General features: G+C 44.6%; 2 protein-coding genes across 5 annotated transcripts in view; one reads left to right on the forward strand and one right to left on the reverse strand.

Annotated features, from left to right (window-relative positions):
* Positions 1–19184, reverse strand: part of polm (polymerase (DNA directed), mu) — a 392822-nt gene that overhangs the window by 56801 nt on the left and 316837 nt on the right. The window lies entirely within an intron of this gene.
* Positions 1–19184, forward strand: part of LOC135518217 (calcium/calmodulin-dependent protein kinase type II subunit beta) — a 69044-nt gene that overhangs the window by 7217 nt on the left and 42643 nt on the right. For all 4 annotated transcript variants that reach the window (XM_064943206.1, XM_064943209.1, XM_064943207.1 and 1 more), the window contains exons 3-11: positions 8552–8611; positions 8958–9012; positions 11804–11869; positions 12758–12830; positions 15519–15621; positions 18177–18260; positions 18521–18615; positions 18700–18822; positions 18896–18979. In XM_064943206.1, coding sequence (XP_064799278.1) covers positions 8552–8611; positions 8958–9012; positions 11804–11869; positions 12758–12830; positions 15519–15621; positions 18177–18260; positions 18521–18615; positions 18700–18822; positions 18896–18979 — 743 coding nt within the window. The remainder of the gene's footprint in view (positions 1–8551; positions 8612–8957; positions 9013–11803; positions 11870–12757; positions 12831–15518; positions 15622–18176; positions 18261–18520; positions 18616–18699; positions 18823–18895; positions 18980–19184) is intronic.

Consider the following 19184-nt stretch of genomic DNA (forward strand, 5'->3'; position numbering starts at 1 on the left):
TATGAGAGGGGATAGCCTAGCCAAGCCCTCATTGTTTAATTTAGTGTTTTAATATTGTTTGAGGCAGAAAGTTATAATTTGATATTTATAGGGCAGATTTACAGTCTATCAAAATATGAGTGTTCTATGTGTTTGTGTGTGCCTGTGTCCTCATTTCCTTGTGTCCTCTCCACCCTCTCCTTGTCTCCTCTCTTCCTGTTCTCTTCATCCTCTGAGCTGAGGAGACTAGAATATGGATGACGAGCTCTTTTAGTTATTCATGGAGGAGATGAGGGAAAGGTAGGGTCAGCGACTGTACATTGAGATGCAGCCCCTTGTCTCTAAATGAAGATCTTCAGAGGTTGTCGTGCTATATCTGTTGGCAGTAGAAACGGTTCTACTCTCTCTCTCCCTCTCTCCCTCACTCTCTCCCCTTTCTCTCTGCTCTCTCTCCCTCTCTCTCTCTCTCTCTTTCTCCCTCTCTCCCTCATTCTCTCTCTCTCTCCCCTTTCTCTCTGCTCTCTCTCTTTCTCCCTCTCTCCCTCATTCTCTCTCTCTCCCCTTTCTCTCTGCTCTTTCTCCCTTTCTGTCTCTCTATCAAGAGGAGCATAAATTACTGTCTCACTTTGTAGAATCAAGCAGCATCTCAAATATGTTAATGTGAGATTGCAGATCGAGGACACCAGAAGCGCACACACACACACATATATATAGACACACACATACATGCACACACACAATCACGCACACACACACATTTAGAGGCAGTGTGAGGAAAAGGATCAATCAGCCAAATGCATCTGCTTTCTCTTGTTAGCTTGAGCTACTGATGAGCAGACTACTCATTCTCTATCATTCTCTCCATCCCTCCCTCTCGCTCTCTCTATATATCTATATCATTCTCTCTCCATCCCTCCCTCTCTCTCTATATATCTATATCATTCTCTCTCCATACCTCACTCTCTCTCTCTCTCATTCTCTCTCTCATTCTCTCTGCAACACATACATACATACATACATACATACATACATACATACATACATACATACATACATACATACATACATACATACATACACATATATATATATATATATATATATATATATATATTTTTTTATTTATTTATTTTTTTATTTATATATATATATATTTATTTATATATACATTATATATATATAATGTGTATATATATATTTATTTATATATATACATTATATATATATTTACTTATATATATATATATATTATATATATATATATATATTCAGTGCCTGAGACTGGGACGGAGATTTGTCTTCCAACAAGACAATGATCCAAAACATAAAGCAAAATCTACAATGGAATGGTTCAAAAATAAACATATCCAGGTGTTAGAATGGCCAAGTCAAAGTCCAGACCTGAATCCAATCGAGAATCTGTGGAAAGAACTGAAAACTGCTGTTCACAAATGCTCTCCATCCAACCTCACTGAGCTCGAGCTGTTTTGCAAGGAGGAATGGGAAAAACTTCAGTCTCTCGATGTGCAAAACTGATAGAGACATACCCCAAGCGACTTACAGCTGTAATCGCAGCAAAAGGTGGCGCTACAAAGTATTAACTTAAGGGGGCTGAATAATTTTGCACACCCAATTTTTCAGTTTTTGATTTGTTAAAAAAGTTTGAAATATCCAATAAATGTCGTTCCACTTCATGATTGTGTCCCACTTGTTGTTGATTTTTCACAAAAAAATACAGTTTTATATCTTTATGTTTGAAGCCTGAAATGTGGCAAAAGGTCGCAAAGTTGAAGGGGGCCGAATACTTTCGCAAGGCACTGTATATATATATATATATATATATATATATATATATATATATAACACACACTAAGTGTACAAAACTTTATGAACACCTGCTCTTTCCATGACATAGACTGACTTAATGAATCCAGTTGAAAACTATAATCCCTTATTGATGTCACTTGTTAAATCCACTTCAATCAGTGTAGGCGAAGGGGGGAAACAGGTTGAAGAATGATTTTTACACCTTGAGACTATTGAGACATGGATTGTATGTGTGCCATTCAGAGGGTGAATGGGCAAGACAAAATATATAACTGCCTTTGAACAGGGTATGTTAGTAGGTGCCATGCGCACTGGTTTGTGTCAAGAACCGCAACGCTAATGAGTTCTTCACGCTCAGCAGTTTCCCGTGTGTATCAAGAATGATCCACCACCTAAAGGACATCCAGCCAACTTGACACAACTGTGGAAGCATTGAAGTCAACATTTGCCAGCACCAGTCAAAAGTTTGGACACACCGACTCATTCAAGTACTCACCTACAATTTTCAACATTGTAAAATAATACTGAAGACATCAAAACTATGAAATAACACATATTGAATAATGTAGTAACCAAATAAGTGTTAAACAAATCCAAATATATTTTATATGAGATTCTTAAAAGTAGCCACCCTTTAAGCCTTGATGACAGATTTGCACACTCTTTGCATTCTCTCAACCAGCTTCACCTGGAATGCCTTTCCAACAGTATTGAAGGAGTTCCCACATATGCTGAGCACTTTTGGCTGCTATTCCTTTACTCTGCAGTCCAACTCAACACAAACCATCTCAATTGGGTTGAGGTCAGGTGATTGTGGAGGCCAGGTTTTCTGATGCAGCATTCCATCACTCTGCTTCTTGGTCAAATAGCCATTACACAGCTTGGAGGTGTGTTGGGTCATTGTGCTGTTGAAAAACAGATAGTTCCACTCTGCACAAACCAGCTAGGATGGCGTATCGCTGCAGAATGCTATGGTAACCATGCTGGTTAAATGTGCCTTGAATTCTAAATAAATCACAGACAGTGTTACCAGCAAAGCCCCCACAAACCATCACACCTCCTCCATGCTTCACGGTGGGAACCCCACATGCAGAGATCATCTGTTCATCTACTCTGCATCTCAGAAAGACATGGTGGTTGGAAACAAAAATATCAAATTTGAACTCATCAGACCAAAGGACAGATTTTCACCAGTCTAATGTTCATCTCTCGTGTTTCTTGGCCCAAGCAAGTCTCTTCTTATTATTGGTGTCCTTTAGTAGTGGTTTCTTTGCAGCAATTTAGACCATGAAGGCCTGATTCACGTAGTCTCCTCTGAACAGTTGATATTGAAATGTGTCTGTTACTTGAACTCCGTGAAGCATTTATTTGGGCTGCAATTTCTGATGCTGGTAACTCAAATTAACTTATCCTCTGCAGCAGAGGTAACACTGGGTCTTCCTTTCCTGTGGCGATCTTCATGAGAGCCAGTTTCATCATAGTGCTTGATGGTTTTTGCAATTGCACTTGAAGAAACTTTCAAAGTTCTTGATATTTTCAGTATTGACTGACCTTCATGTCTTATCTACCTAGAGAATTCTCTTCGATTATAATCACAGCCGCATACATCCCCCCCAAGCAGACACATCGATGGCCCTGAACAAACTTCATTTGACTCTATGTAAACTGGAAACCACATATCCTGAGGCTGCATTTATTGTAGCCAAGGCTAATCTGAAAACAAGGCTCCCTACTAAATTATATCAGCATATCGATTGTGCAACCAGGGCTGGCAAAACCTTAGATCATTGTTATTCTAACTTCCGCGACACATATAAAGCCCTCCCCAGCCCTCCTTTCAGAAAAGCTGACCACGACTCCATTTTGTTGCTCGCTGCCTATAGACAGAAACTAAAACAGGAAGCTCCCGCACTCAGGTCTGTTCAATGCTGGTCCAACCAATCGGATTCCACTCTTCAAGATTGCTTCGATCACGTGGACTGGGATATGGACTGGGAACAACAACATTTATGTATACGCTGATTCGGTGAGCAGGTTTATTAGCAAGTGCATCGGCGATGTTGTACCCACAGCGTCTATTAAAACATTCCCAAACCAGAAACCGTGGATTGATGGCAGCATTCGTGCAAAACTGAAAGCGCGAACAACTGCTTTTAATCAGGGCAAGGTGACCGGAAACATGACCGAATACAAGCAGTGTAGCTATTCCCTCCGCAAGGCAATCAAAAAAGCTAAGCGTCAGTATAGAGACAAATTAGAGTCGCAATTCAACGGCTCAGACACGAGAGGTCTACAGTCAATCACGGACTATACAAGGAAAACCAGCCCCGTCGCGGACCAGGATGTCTTGCTCCCAGACAGGCTAAACAACTTCTTTGCTCGCTTTGAGGACACTACAGTGCCACTGACACGGCCCGCTACCAAAACCTGCGGGCTGCAGCCGACGTGAGCAAAACATTTAAATGTGTTAACAATCGCAAGGCTGCAGGCCCAGACGGCATCCCCAGCTGCGTATCTCAGAGCATGCGCAGACCAGCTGGCTGGTGTGTTTACGGACATATTCAATCAATCCTTATCCAAGTTTGCTGTTCCCACATCCATCAAAAGGGCCACCATTGTCCATGTTCCCAAGAAAGCTAAGGTAACTGAGCTAAACTACTACCGCCCTGTAGTACTCACTTCCGTCATCATGTAGTGCTTTGAGAGACTAGTCAAGGACCATATCACCTCCACCCTACCTTACACCCTAGACCCACTCCAATTTGCTTACCACCCCAATAGGTCCACAGACGATGCAATCGCAATCACACTGCACACTGCCCTAACCCATCTGGACAAGAGGAATACCTACGTGAAAATGCTGTTCATCGACTACAGCTCAGCATTTAACACCATAGTACCCTCCAAACTCGTCATCAAGCTCGAGACCCTGGGTCTCGACCCCGCCCTGTGCAACTGGGTCCTGAACTTCCTGACGGTCCGCCCCCAGGTGGTGAGGGTACGTAACAACATCTCCACCCCGCTGATCATCAACACCGGGGCCCCACAAGGGTGCATTCTCAACCCTCTCCTGTACTCCCTGTTCACCCATGACTGCGTGGCCATGCACGCCTCCAACTCAATCATCAAGTTTGCAGACGACACTACAGTGGTAGGCTTGATTACCAACAACGATGAGATGGCTATAGGGAGGAGGTGAGGGCCCTCGGAGTGTGGTGTCAGGAAAATAACCTCACACTCAACGTCAACAAAACAAAGGACACCTACACCACCCGATGGGCTAGGCTGAACTTTGCTAGGCTGAACAGGCTCCTGGTATAACTGGGCTAGGCTGAACAGGCTCCTGGTATAACTGGGCTAGGCTGAACTGGCTCCTGGTATAACTGGGCTAGGCTGAACAGGTTCCTGGTATAACTGGGCTAGGCTGAACAGGCTCTGGGCTGGCTAGGCTCCTGGTAACTGGGCTAGGCTGAACAGGCTCCTGGTATAACTGGGCTAGGCTGAACAGGTTCCTGGTATAACTGGGCTAGGCTGAACTGGCTCCTGGTATAACTGGCTAGGTTCCTGGTATAACTGGGCTAGGCTGAACAGGCTCCTGGTATAACTGGGCTAGGCTGAACAGGTTCCTGGTATAACTGGGCTAGGCTGAACAGGAACAGGCTCCTGGTATAACTGGGCTAGGCTGAACAGGTTCCTGGTATAACTGGGCTAGGCTGTATAAACTGAACAGGCTCCTGGTATCCTGGTATAACTGGGCTAGGCTGAACAGGTTCCTGGTATAACTGGGCTAGGCTGAACAGGCTCCTGGTATAACTGGGCTAGGCTGAACAGGCTCCTGGTATAACTGGGCTAGGCTGAACAGGTTCCTGGTATAACTGGGCTAGGCTGAACAGGCTCCTGGTATAACTGGGCTAGGCTGAACAGGCTCCTGGTATAAAGGCTGGGCTGAAACTGGGCTAGGCTGAACAGGCTCCTGGTATAACTGGGCTAGGCTGAACAGGCTCCTGGTATAACTGGGCTAGGCTGAACAGGTTGGCTCCTGGTATAACTGGGCTAGGCTGGAACTGGGCTAGGCTTCCTGGTATAACTGGGCTAGGCTGAACAGGTTCCTGGTATAACTGAACAGGGGCTAGGCTGAACAGGTTCCTGGTATAACTGGGCTAGGCTGAACAGGCTCCTGGTATAACTGGGCTAGGCTGGGTTCCTGGTATAACTGGGGCTGAACAGGCTCCTGGTATAATCTAGGCTGAACAGGTTCCTGGAACTGGGCTAGGCTGAACAGGCTCCTGGTATAACTTTGGGCTAGGCTGAACAGGTTCCTGGTATAACTGGGCTAGGCTGAACAGGCTCCTGGTATAACTGGGCTAGGCTGAACTGGCTCCTGGTATAACTGGGCTAGGCTGAACAGGCTCCTGGTATAACTTTGCTAGGCTGAACAGGTTCCTGGTATCCTGGCTAGGCTAACTGGCTCCTGGGCTGAAGGCTGAACAGGCTCCTGGTATAACTGGGCTAGGCTGAACAGGCTCCTGGAACAGGCTGAACTGGCTCCTGGTATAACTGGGCTAGGCTGAACAGGCTCCTGGTATAACTGGGCTAGGCTGAACAGGCTCCTGGTATAACTGCTAGGCTGAACTGGCTCCTGGTATAACTGGGCTAGGCTGAACAGGCTCCTGGTATAACTGGGCTAGGCTGAACAGGTTCCTGGTATAACTGGGCTAGGCTGAACTGGCTCGGTATAACTGGTATAACTGGGCTAGGCTGAACAGGTTCCTGGTATAACTGGGCTAGGCTGAACAGGCTCCTGGTAACTAGGCTGAACAGGCTCCTGGTATAACTAGGCTGAACAGGCTCCTGGTATAACTGGGCTAGGCTGAACAGGTTCCTGGTATAACTGGGCTAGGCTGAACAGGCTCCTGGTATAACTGCTAGGCTAGGCTCCTGGTATAAAGGCTGAACAGGCTCCTGGTATAACTTTGCTAGGCTGAACAGGCTCCTGGTATAACTGGGCTAGGCTGAAACTGCTAGGCTGAACAGGCTCCTGGTATAACTGGGCTAGGCTGAACTGGCTCCTGGTATAACTGGGCTAGGCTGAACTGGCTCCTGGTATAACTGGGCTAGGCTGAACAGGTTCCTGGTATAACTGGGCTAGGCTGAACAGGCTCCTGGTATAACTGGGCTAGGCTGAACAGGCTCCTGGTATAACTGGGCTAGGCTGAACAGGTTCCTGGTATAACTGGGCTAGGCTGAACAGGCTCCTGGTATAACTGGCTAGGCTCCTGGTATAACTGGGCTAGGCTGAACAGGCTCCTGGTATAACTGGGCTAGGCTGAACAGGTTCCTGGTATAACTGGGCTAGGCTAGGCTCCTGGTATAACTGGGCTAGGCTGTTCCTGGTATAACTGGGCTAGGCTGAACAGGCTCCTGGTATAACTGGGCTAGGCTGAACTGGCTGGCTCCTGGTATAACTTGCTATCCTGTGTAGAGGTTCCTGGTATTTTAGGCTCCTGGTTAGTTCCCATTACTAAGTATAACTTTGAACAGTATAACTGGGCTAGGCTGAGGCTCCTGGTATTCCTGACAGGTTCCAGTGTAATCTGACTGGGCACAGCTGGCTCCTGGATAACTTGTAGGCTAGGTTCCTGGTACTGGGGGCTTCTGGACCACACAGGCTCCTGGTATAAGCGTGTTCCTGGTTCAAACCCAGGCTGAATGCACTTTTCCATCCTAAATTGGCTGCTGAACAGGCTGACCATCTGAGGGAATGGTCAGGGAACAGGTTCCTGGTATAACTGGGCAGCCACATCCAGGCTCTCCTGGTATAACCCAGGGACCCAGGCTGTGAGAACCACTGGTCAAGAGGCTGAACAGGACTGGGTGGAGCTGACCTCTGACAGGACCTAACATCTGGGATATGTATGGATTATTTACATACACTTTCCTACGGGATAAAATAGGTTGTCTGAACGTTCAATATTGATTCCTCTTGATTCCTCTACTCATCCTGGGGTTTATTATGGATCTCCATTAGTTCTTGCCAAGGCAGCAGCTACTCTTCCTGGGGTTTATTGGATCTCCATTATGGATCCCCATTAGTTCTTGCCAAGGCAGCAGCTACTCTTCCTGGATCTCCATTAGGGCCAAGGCAGCAGCTACTCTTCCTGGGGTTTATTATGGATCCCCATTAGTTCTTGCCAAGGCAGCAGCTACTCTTTCTGGGGTTTATTATGGATCCCCATTAGTTCTTCCCAAGGCAGCAGCTACTCTTCCTGGGGTTTATTATGGATCCCCATTAGTTCTTGCCAAGGCAGCAGCTACTCTTCCTGGGGTCCGGAAAACTTAAGGCAGTTATACAATTTCAAAAACATTACAATACATTCATTACAGAATTTATAACACACTAAGTGTGTGCCCTCAGAACCGTTCTCCACTACCACATATCTATTCTTTATCTCTCCCCTCCTCTGTTCTCCTCCTCTCTCCATCCCTCCATCTGAAGCTATAGTAAGGGGAGTTAATATGGGGCAGTTGAAACCCTCAGGGTATCTACTGTATATACAACACACTGTGTGTGTGTGTGCACGTGCGTATATTGTGTTGTGTATATTGTATATTGTGTATTCTGTTGAATACACTTACATTGTATAAAAGCTCTGATTTCCTCCTTGTGGTAATGATATGATATATCATATTGTACCATATTATGATATCATTGTATCAATATTATATCTTCTTATTCTCTCCTCAGATCACCAGAAGCTGGAGAGGGAAGCCAGGATCTGCAGATTGCTCAAACACTCCAATATCGGTCAGTACCTGTAACTCTCTCTCTCTCTCTCTCTCTCTCTCTCTCTCTCTCTCTCTCTCTCTCTCTCTCTCTCTCTCTCTCTGCTGCTGGGGCTGCAGCACAGGAAGAATATGAGAATATGTTTTCTGCTGATGTTCTCAACCAATAGCGCTCTCTCTCTCTCTCTCTCTCTCTCTTTTTCTCTTTTTTTTTTCTTCTCTCTTGTTTTTCTCTCTTTCTCTTTTTCTCTTTCTCTCTCTCTTTCTCTTTTTTTCTCTTTCTCTCTCTCTTTCTCTTTTTTTCTCTTTCTCTCTCTCTTTCTCTCTCTCTTTCTCTTTTTTTCTCTTTTTCTCTCTCTCCTCTCTAGTTCGTCTCCATGACAGCATATCAGAGGAGGGCTTCCACTATCTTCTGTTTGACTTGTGAGTGGCAGTGCTCTCCTCCCTCTCTCCTCTCTTCCCTCAATATCTTGTATCCCTCCCTTCTTCTTCTATCCTTCCTCTTCTACTTCCATCCCATTTTCCTGCCTTTTCTTCTCACCTTCCTTCTTATTGCCTTCTTCTCTCATCCTGCCCCTCTCCTCTTCCTTCTTCTTGTTGTCTCATCCTCCCCCTCTCATCTTCCTCGTCCTTCTCCTCTTCCTCCTTCTTCTCTCACCCCCCCTCTCTTCTTCTTCTTCCTCCTTCTTCTTGTTGTCTCATCATCCCCCTCTCCTCTTCCTCCTTCTTCTTGTTGCCTCATCATCCCCCTCTCCTCTTCCTCCTTCTTGTTGTCTCATCCCCCCCCTCTTCCTCTTCTTGTTGTCTCATCCTCCCCCTCTCCTCTCCTCTTCCTCCTCCTTCTCTCATCATCCCCCTCTCCTCTTCCTTCTTCTCTCATCATCCCCCTCTCCTCTTCCTCCTACCATCATCCCCCTCTCCTCTTCCTCCTTCTCTCATCATCCTCCTCTTCCTCCTCTCGTCATCCCCCTCTCCTCTTCCTCCTTCTCTCATCATCCCCCTCTCCTCTTCCTCCTTCCCTCATCCTCCCCCTCTCCTCTCGCTCCTTCTCTCATCCTCCCCCTCTCCTCTTCCTCTTTCTCGCCCCCTCCCCCTCTCCTCCTTCTCTCCTCTTTTTCTCTCCTCTCCCTGTTTCCAAGGAGATTTTTTCCTATTACATAACCATCCTCCTCTTTGCACATGCTCAGTTCCATCTTTAGCCTTGCACATACGCACACACATACATGCACACACACGCACGTATGCACACACACACACACACACACAAACTCCCCTGCACAAACTCCAGAGAGATCCCTGCAGAGTGGAATCCCCTGTCTCCATGTGCAACCAAGTGCCTAGTGTCTGAGTGTCAACTAGTGTCTGAGTGTCTGTGTGTCAACTAGTGTCTGTGTGTCAACTAGTGTCTGTGTGTCAACTAGTGTCTGTGTGTTAACTAGTCTGTGTGTTAACTAGTGTCTGTGTGTTAACTCGTGTCTGTGTGTCAACCCTGTGTTAACTAGTCTGTGTGTTAACTAGTGCAGAGTGTCTGCTACTAGTGTCTGTGTGTCAACTAGTGTCTGTGTGTTAACTAGTCTGTGTGTTAACTAGTGTCTGTGTGTCGTGTCTGTGTGTCAACTAGTGTCTGTGTGTCAACTGTCTGTGTGTCAACTAGTGTCTGTGTGTTGTCTGTGTGTTAACTAGTGTCTGTTTCCTAGTGTCTGTGTGTTAACTAGTGTCTGTGTGTTAACTAGTGTCTGTGTGACTAGTGTCTGTGTGACATCCCTAGTGTCTGTGTGTCAACCTGTGTGCTCTGTGATTGTATATGTGCGTGTCTGTGTGTCAACTAGTGTCTGTGTGCAGTGTCTGTTGTCAACTGTGTGTGTGTGTGTCTGTGTGTCAACTGTGTCTGTGTGTTAACTAGTGTCTTGTGTGTTAACTCGTGTCTGTGTGTCAACTAGTGTCTGTGTGTCAACTAGTGTCTGTGTGTCAACTAGTGTCTGTGTGTCAACTAGTGTCTGTGTGTCAACTAGTGTCTGTGTTAACTAGTGTCTGTGTGTTAACTAGTGTCTGTGTGTCAACTAGTGTCTGTGTGTCAACTAGTGTCTGTGTGTCAACTAGTGTCTGTGTGTCAACTAGTGTCTGTGTGTGTGTCTAAACTAGTGTCTGTGTGTTAACTGTGTCTGTGTGTTAACTAGTGTCTGTGTGTCTAGTGTCTGTGTTAAGTGTCTAGTGTCTGTGTAACTAGTGTCTGTGTGTTAACTAGTGTCTGTGTGTCAACTAGTGTCTGTGTGTCAACTAGTGTCTGTGTGTAACTAGTGTCTGTGTGTCAACTAGTGTCTGTGTGTCAGCTAGTCTGTGTGTTAACTACTCGTGTCTGTGTGTCTGTGTGTGTAACTAGTGTCTGTGTGGTAAGTGTCTAGTGTCTGTGTGTTAACTAGTGTCTGTGTGTTAACTAGTGTCTGTGTGGTAACTAGTGTCTGTGTGTTAACTAGTGTCTGTGTGTCAACTAGTGTCTGTGTGTTAGTGTCTGTGTGTCTGTGTGTTAACTAGTGTCTGTGTGTCAACTAGTGTCTGTGTGTTAACTAGTGTCTAACTAGTGTCTGTGTTAACTAGTGTCTAACTAGTGTCTGTGTGTCAACTAGTGTAACTAGTGTCTGTGTGTTAACTAGTGTCTGTGTGTTAACTCGTGTCTGTGTGTTAACTAGTGTCTGTGTGTAACTAGTGTCTGTGTGTCAACTAGTGTCTGTGTGTTAACTAGTGTCTGTGTGTTAACTAGTGTCTGTAACTAGTGTCTGTGTGTTAACTAGTGTCTGTGTGTTAACTAGTGTCTGTGTGTTAACTAGTGTCTGTGTGTTAACTAGTGTCTGTGTGTCAACTAGTGTCTGTGTGTTAACTAGTGTCTGTGTGTTAACTAGTGTCTGTGTGTGTAGTCCTGTGTTAACTAGTGTCTGTGTGTTAACTGTGTCTGTGTGTGTTAACTAGTGTCTGTGTGTCAACTAGTGTCTGTGTGTTAGTGTCTGTGTGTCAACTAGTGTCTGTGTGTGTCTGTGTGTTAACTAGTGTCTGTGTGTCAACTAGTGTCTGTGTGTCAACTAGTGTCTGTATGTTAACTAGTCTGTGTGTTAACTAGTGTCTGTGTGTTAGCTAGCCTGTGTGTTAGCTAGTGTCTGTGTGTTAGCTAGTGTCTGTATGTTAACTAGTCTGTGTGTTAACTAGTGTCTGTGTGTTGTAGGGTGACAGGTGGAGAGCTGTTTGAGGACATTGTGGCCAGAGAGTACTACAGTGAAGCAGATGCCAGGTAAACACCTTTTACGCAGTACACCCTCTTTATCCATCCATCCATCCATCCCTTCTCTATCACATGCTCTCTCTCTCTTTTTCTCCTGTTCAATGTTACTCTCAGTTTACCTTGTAGAATACATTTTCATTGCACTGAGCACTTCTCCTCAGCTTGCACAGACATGCACAGACGCACGCACACACACACACACAGACCGACACAGCCTTGCCCCTCAGGAATTTGACTGTGTGTGTGTGTGTGTGTGTGTGTGTGTGTGTGGGAGGGACAGAAAGAGAGAGAGAATACATATTTCACCGTATGTAAATCGTAGCTGCATTGCTCTACCCTGTGTGTCTGTTCTGATTTTTTTCCTACTTTCCATGTGTCCTCTGTCCGTCTCTCTGTCTCTCCAAGACTGGTAGTGTGTTGCTCATGGCAACCTATGCTAAAAAAAAAGAAAATAAATGAAAGTCAGAGAGAGAACCTGTTCTCATTTTTATTATGCAGTTTTTATATAAAAAAACACAGGCAAAGTCACCATGTTAGACATCTCTTTCACAGTCACAGACAGACAGTCACAGTCACAGACAGACAGACAGACAGACACAGACGGACAGACTGCAGTTCATTCCTACGCTGCTTGATTCCTAGAACAGTGCATTTCCTCTTCATCATCTCTTTGACAGGTGTTCACAAGGTGTTCACACACAATACTTGAAAGTTGAGGGGCGCTTGATTTAGCTTGACTTTTGCACTTTTGGGACTAAAATAGAATTGGACAGAATACTTTATTGCCCTCAAGAGGTAATTTGTCTAGCACATTTTAAGAGCACTGCAATACACCACACAAAACGCAGATGCAGCACACTGACAGACTAACCCACTCCCCCTGGTGTTGTCATACAGTCACTGCATCCAGCAGATCCTGGAGGCTGTGTTACACTGTCACCAGTCGGGTGTGGTACACAGAGATCTCAAGGTGAGTCAACTGTGTGTGTGCTCTCCACCTGTTCCCTCTGAGATAGATCTGCTGTCTGTGCTGACATTATTATACAACAGTCCTACTGGGATTAACACTGTGTTTGTGTGAGATTGTTTGCGTATGTGTGAGAGTGTTTACATGCGTGTGTGTGAGTGTGTGTCAAAAGTGTTGAAATGTTATGAGCAGTAACTTTTAGAGGGAAGTCTTCTAGATGAGGTTTGCAGAACTGTCATTAGAGGAAGAAATGGCATGTGTCTGTGAAATTATTGATTTCCCTAGTGGGTGTTTTATTAAGTTACCAGCAGAACGGTGACTGAAACTGTGGTTTTTATTTTAAACATTCATCAGCACCTCACATGACACACACACACACTGGGAATACTGCAGTATACCTAACACAGGGGCTGTAAACACAGGGTTGTAGATAACACAGGGGCTGTAGATAACAAAGGAGCTGTAGATAACACACAGGTTGTAGATAACACAGGGGCTGTTAGATAATACAGGGGCTGTTAGATAATACAGGGTCTGTAGATAACACAGGGGTTGTAGAGTGCCTTTCAAAACTATTCACCCCCTTGGTGTTTTTCCTATTTTGTTGCATTACAACTTGTAATTTAAATGGATTTTTATTTGGATTTCATGTATTAGACATACACAAAATAGAAAAAAATAACTTGTTTAAAAATTTAAAAAAAAAATGGAAAAGTGGTGCGTGCGTATGTATTCACCCCCTTTGCTATGAAGCCCCTAAATAAGATTTGTTAGATTTCACACAGGTGGATTTTATTTGTCACATGATCTCAGTATATATACACCTGTTCTGAAAGGGCACCACTAAGCAAGGGGCTCCACCAAGCAAGCATCACCATGAAGACCAAGGAGCTCTCCAAACAGGTCAGGGACAAAGTTGTGGAGAAGTACAGATCAGGGTTGGGTTGTAAAAAAATATCTGAAACTTTGAACATCCCACAGAGCATCATTAAATCTATTATTAAAAAATGGAAAGAATATGTCACCACAACAAACCTGCCAAGAGATGGCCACCAAAACTCACGGGCCAGGCAAGGAGGGCATTTATCAGAGAGGCAACAAATAGACCAAACATAACCTGAAGGGGCTGCATAGCTCCACAGCGGAGATTGGAGTATCTGTCCCAAAGAGCTGGGCTTTACAGAAAAGTGGCCAGAAAAAAGCTTTTGGGCCATCAAGAAAAATACTATGTCTTGCGCAAACCCAACACCTCTCATCACCCCGAGAATACCATCCCCACAGTGAAGCATGGTGGTGGCAGCATCATGCTGTGGGGATGGTTTTTATCAGCAGGGACTGGGAAACTGTTCAGAATTTAAGGAATGATGGATGGCGCAAATTACAGAGAAATTCTTGAGGGAAACCTGTTTCAGTCATCCAGAGATTTGAGACTGGGACGGAGGTTCACCTTCCAGCAGGACAATGACCCTAAGCATACTGCTAAAGCAACACTTGAGTAGTTTAAGGGGAAACACTGTAGATAACACAGGGCCGTAGATAATATAGTGGTTGTAGAAAACTCAGGGTTGTAGAAAACACAGGGCCTGTAGAAGGCCAACTTCCATAACTGTTTATTAGATGATCCATAGCTCATTGAATCAGCCCACTCTGCTGCCTGTGTATGTACGTAATAATATAATACTACCCTGCCTCTTGTTCCCCTCAGTGACACTAAAATACACACACACACACACACATACATTCCACCCCTCTTTCCCTCCTCTGCCCTGCATGCCCAAATGAATCACTCAATAATCGACACATGCTGCAGTGGTGACCCTGCTACGGTAGATCCGTGTGTGTGTGTGACACTGCTACGGTAGATCCGTGTGTGTGTGTGTGTGTGTGTGTGTGTGTGTGTGTGTGTGTGTGTGTGACACTGCTACGGTAGATCCGTGTGTGTGTGACACTGCTACGGTAGATCCTTGTGTGTGTGTGTGTGTGTGTGTGTGTGACACTGCTACGGTAGGTGTGTGTGTGTGACACTGCTACGGTAGATCCTTGTGTGTGTGTGACACTGCTACGGTAGATCGTTGTCTGTGTGTGTGTGTGTGTGTGTGACACTGCTACGGTAGATCCTTGTCTGTGTGTGTGTGTGTGACACTGCTACGGTAGATCCTTGTCTGTGTGTGTGTATGTGTGTGTGTGTGACACTGCTACAGTAGATCCTTGTCTGTGTGTGACACTGCTACAGTAGATCCTTGTCTGTGTGTGTGTGTGTGTGACACTGCTACGGTAGATCCGTGTGTGTGTGTGTGTGTATGTGTGTGACACTGCTACGGTAGATCCTTGTCTGTGTGTGTGTGTGTGTGACACTGCTACGGTAGATCCTTGTCTCTCTCTGTGTGTGTGTGTGTGTGTGTGACACTGCTACAGTAGATCCTTGTGTGTGTGTGACACTGCTACGGTAGATCCTTGTGTGTGTGTGTGACACTGTTAGCACTTTCAACCACAGTAGCAGTGCCACAGCTGTTACAGACAGATTGGTTCCTAATAAATACATAAAATAAATGACTGTTAATGATGGGACCATCTGTGTGTGGGTGTGGGTGTAAGTGCAAGTGTGTTACTACTACATGATTTTATGCCCAGCACCCCACGAGAAGTGATGTGTGTGTGTTTGACTTCTTGTCCCATCTGTCCCCTATGTAGCCAGAGAACCTCCTGCTGGCCAGTAAGTGTAAGAATGCTGCAGTGAAGCTGGCTGACTTTGGATTGGCCATCGAGGTGCAGGGAGACCAACAGGCATGGTTCGGTACGTCACACACTCACGCACCCACATACATACACACACACATAAACACCCAAACACATACACACACTTGGTGTCGTATTGGGCGAAGGTATAGCCTTTAGATTGGCCATTCTCATCACAAACCAGTTGCTGGAGACAATGTCTCCGAAGGCAGAGAAGGTGTCGTACACACTTTTGTTGCAGAAGATCTTGTCCAGGTTCTTGACAAATGTGTTTCCTACCCCGCTCTTCCTCAGAAATGAGGTCACGCTGAGACCACAGGCCCCAGGTTGGTCTTCCATGGATGGTTTCAAAGTTCATCGTGTCCAGCTGGGTTAACGTAGTTCACCTGAGAGGATCGGCAGGTGATTTTGTCCCTAACAACCTGGAGTATATCCCTAATAGGACTGAAATTGTAAAACAAAACGCGTCAGTCACCTCAGGGTAAAGATCACCAAGGTACAGGGAGGCCCTGGGGTTTCTGGGCACGCTGGGAGCCATGTATGACGAAGCATACATTCTTATGCTGTCCACGTTGGTTTGCAGGCAAATCCTGCTGCTGATGATGTAAATCCTGCTGCTGATGATGTAAATCCTGCTGCTGATGATGATATAAATCCTACTGCTGACGATGATATAAATCCTGCTGCTGATGATATAAATCCTGCTGCTGCTGATATAAATCCTACTGCTGACGATGATATAAATCCTACTGCTGACGATGATATAAATCCTGCTGCTGATGATGATATAAATCCTACTGCTGCTGATGATATAAATCCTGCTGCTGATGATGATATAAATCCTGCTGCTGATGATGATATAAATCCTACTGCTGATGATGATGATATAAATCCTACTGCTGATGATGATATAAATCCTGCTGCTGATGAAATAAATCCTGCTGCTGCTGCTGATATAAATCCTACTGCTGATGATGTAAATCCTTCTGCTGCTGATGATATAAATCCTGCTGCTGATGATGATATAAATCCTGCTGCTGATGATGATATAAATCCTACTGCTGATGATGATATAAATCCTACTGCTGATGATGATATAAATCCTGCTGCTGATGATATAAATCCTGCTGCTGACGATGATATAAATCCTACTGCTGACGATGATATAAATCCTACTGCTGCTGATGATATAAATCCTGCTGCTGATGATGATATAAATCCTGCTGCTGATGATGATATAAATCCTACTGCTGATGATGATGATATAAATCCTACTGCTGATGATGATATAAATCCTGCTGCTGATGAAATAAATCCTGCTGCTGCTGCTGATATAAATCCTACTGCTGATGATGTAAATCCTTCTGCTGATGATGATATAAATCCTGCTGCTGATGATGATATAAATCCTACTGCTGATGATGATATAAATCCTACTGCTGATGATGATATAAATCCTACTACTGATGATGATATAAATCCTGCTGCTGATGAAATAAATCCTGCTGCTGCTGCTGATATAAATCCTGCTGCTGCTGCTGATATAAATCCTACTACTGCTGATGATATAAATCCTACTGCTGATGATGTAAATCCTACTGCTGATGATGATATAAATCCTGCTACTGCTGATGATATAAATCCTGCTACTGCTGATGATATAAATCCTGCTGCTGCTGATGATATAAATCCTGCTGCTGCTGATGATTATATAAATCCTGCTACTGCTGATGATGATATAAAATCTGCTACTGCTGATGTAAATCCTGCTGCTGCTGATGATCATATAAATCCTGCTACTGCTGATGATGACATAAATCCTGCTGATGATGATATAAATCCTACTGCTGATGATGTAAATCCTGCTGCTGATGATCATATAAATCCTGCTACTGCTGATGATGATATAAATCCTACTGCTGATGATCATATAAATCCTGCTGATGCTGATGATCATATAAATCCTGCTACGGCTGATGATGACATAAATCCTGCTGATGATGATATAAATCCTACTGCTGATGATCATATAAATCCTGCTACTGCTGATGATGATATAAGTCCTGCTGCTGATGATGATATAAATCCTACTGCTGATGATCATATAAATCCTGCTGATGCTGATGATCATATAAATCCTGCTACTGCTGATGATGTAAATCCTGCTGTTGATGATATAAATCCTGCTGCTGATGATGATATAAATCCTGCTGCTGCTGCTGATATAAGTCCTGCTGCTGATGATGATATAAGTCCTGCTGCTGCTGATGATATAAGTCCTGCTGCTGATGATGATATAAGTCCTGCTGCTGATGATGATATAAGTCCTGCTGCTGCTGATGATATAAGTCCTGCTGCTGATGATGATATAAGTCCTGCTGCTGATGATGTTGGGCAAAAAAAAGACAGCTTTCCATTTCAGTTTCATAGATTTATTTGAGTTAAAATTACATTGTTGATTATATTTCCAGTTTTCAACAAAATAGTAGACCAGTTTCTACATATTGTTTTGTCTTCTGTGTTGGACTCCATCCATCATCATGTTATACATCATCCTCGGCCTACGACTGAAGTCATACAGTTTAACCACTGTGTGTATGTGCATATACATAGGTTTTGCAGGTACCCCAGGCTACCTATCTCCAGAGGTACTGAGGAAGGAGGCTTATGGTAAACCTGTAGACATCTGGGCTTGTGGTGAGTATAGAGCACTACAGTAACACTATATTATATATGTATCTGTCTCATCCCTTTCTCCATCTCTCTCTCTCTCTCAAAAGTATCTCCTCTCCTTCTCTCACCACTCAACGTGTGTGTGTGTGTGTGTGTGTGTGTGTGTGTGTGTGTGTGTGTGTGTGTGTGTGTGTGTGTGTGTGTGTGTGTGTGTGTGTGTGTGTGTGTGTGTGTGTGTGTGTGTGTGTGTGTGTGTGTGTGTGTGTGTGTGTGTGTGTGTGTAGGTGTGATCTTGTACATCCTGCTAGTGGGGTATCCTCCATTTTGGGATGAGGACCAACACAAACTCTATCAGCAAATTAAAGCAGGAGCTTATGACGTGAGTCACACACACACACACACACACGAACACACACACACACACGCACATTTGTTTGACAAAAGGGAGTATGTGTGTGTGTAGTTTCCGTCTCCAGAATGGGACTCAGTGACTCCAGAAGCCAAGAACCTGATTAACCAGATGTTGACCATTAACCCTGCCAAGAGGATCACTGCCCAGGAGTCCCTCAAACACCCATGGGTCTCCGTAAGTACACACACACACACTTTTCCTCTCGGTTTCCCTGTTTGACATTGTCTCTCTCTTTCTCTCTTTCCAGCAACGCTCCACCGTGGCGTCCATGATGCACAGACAGGAGACAGTGGAGTGCCTGAAGAAGTTCAACGCCCGGAGGAAACTCAAGGTCTGTTCTCTCTTAATGATTTCATAATCACTAGGAATACTGGAGTAATCTCTGAGCCTTCTCACATCTACACAACACCCTAGCAACCTACCACTCACCCTTCCCTCTGTCTCTGTCTTTCTCTTCTCTCGAGTCAATTCAATTAAGGCACTTTATTGGTATAGGAAACATTTGTTAACATTGCCAAAGCAAGTGAAGTAGATCA

The sequence above is a fragment of the Oncorhynchus masou genome, chromosome 28, assembly GCF_036934945.1.
Source record: "Oncorhynchus masou masou isolate Uvic2021 chromosome 28, UVic_Omas_1.1, whole genome shotgun sequence".
NCBI lineage: Eukaryota > Metazoa > Chordata > Actinopteri > Salmoniformes > Salmonidae > Oncorhynchus > Oncorhynchus masou.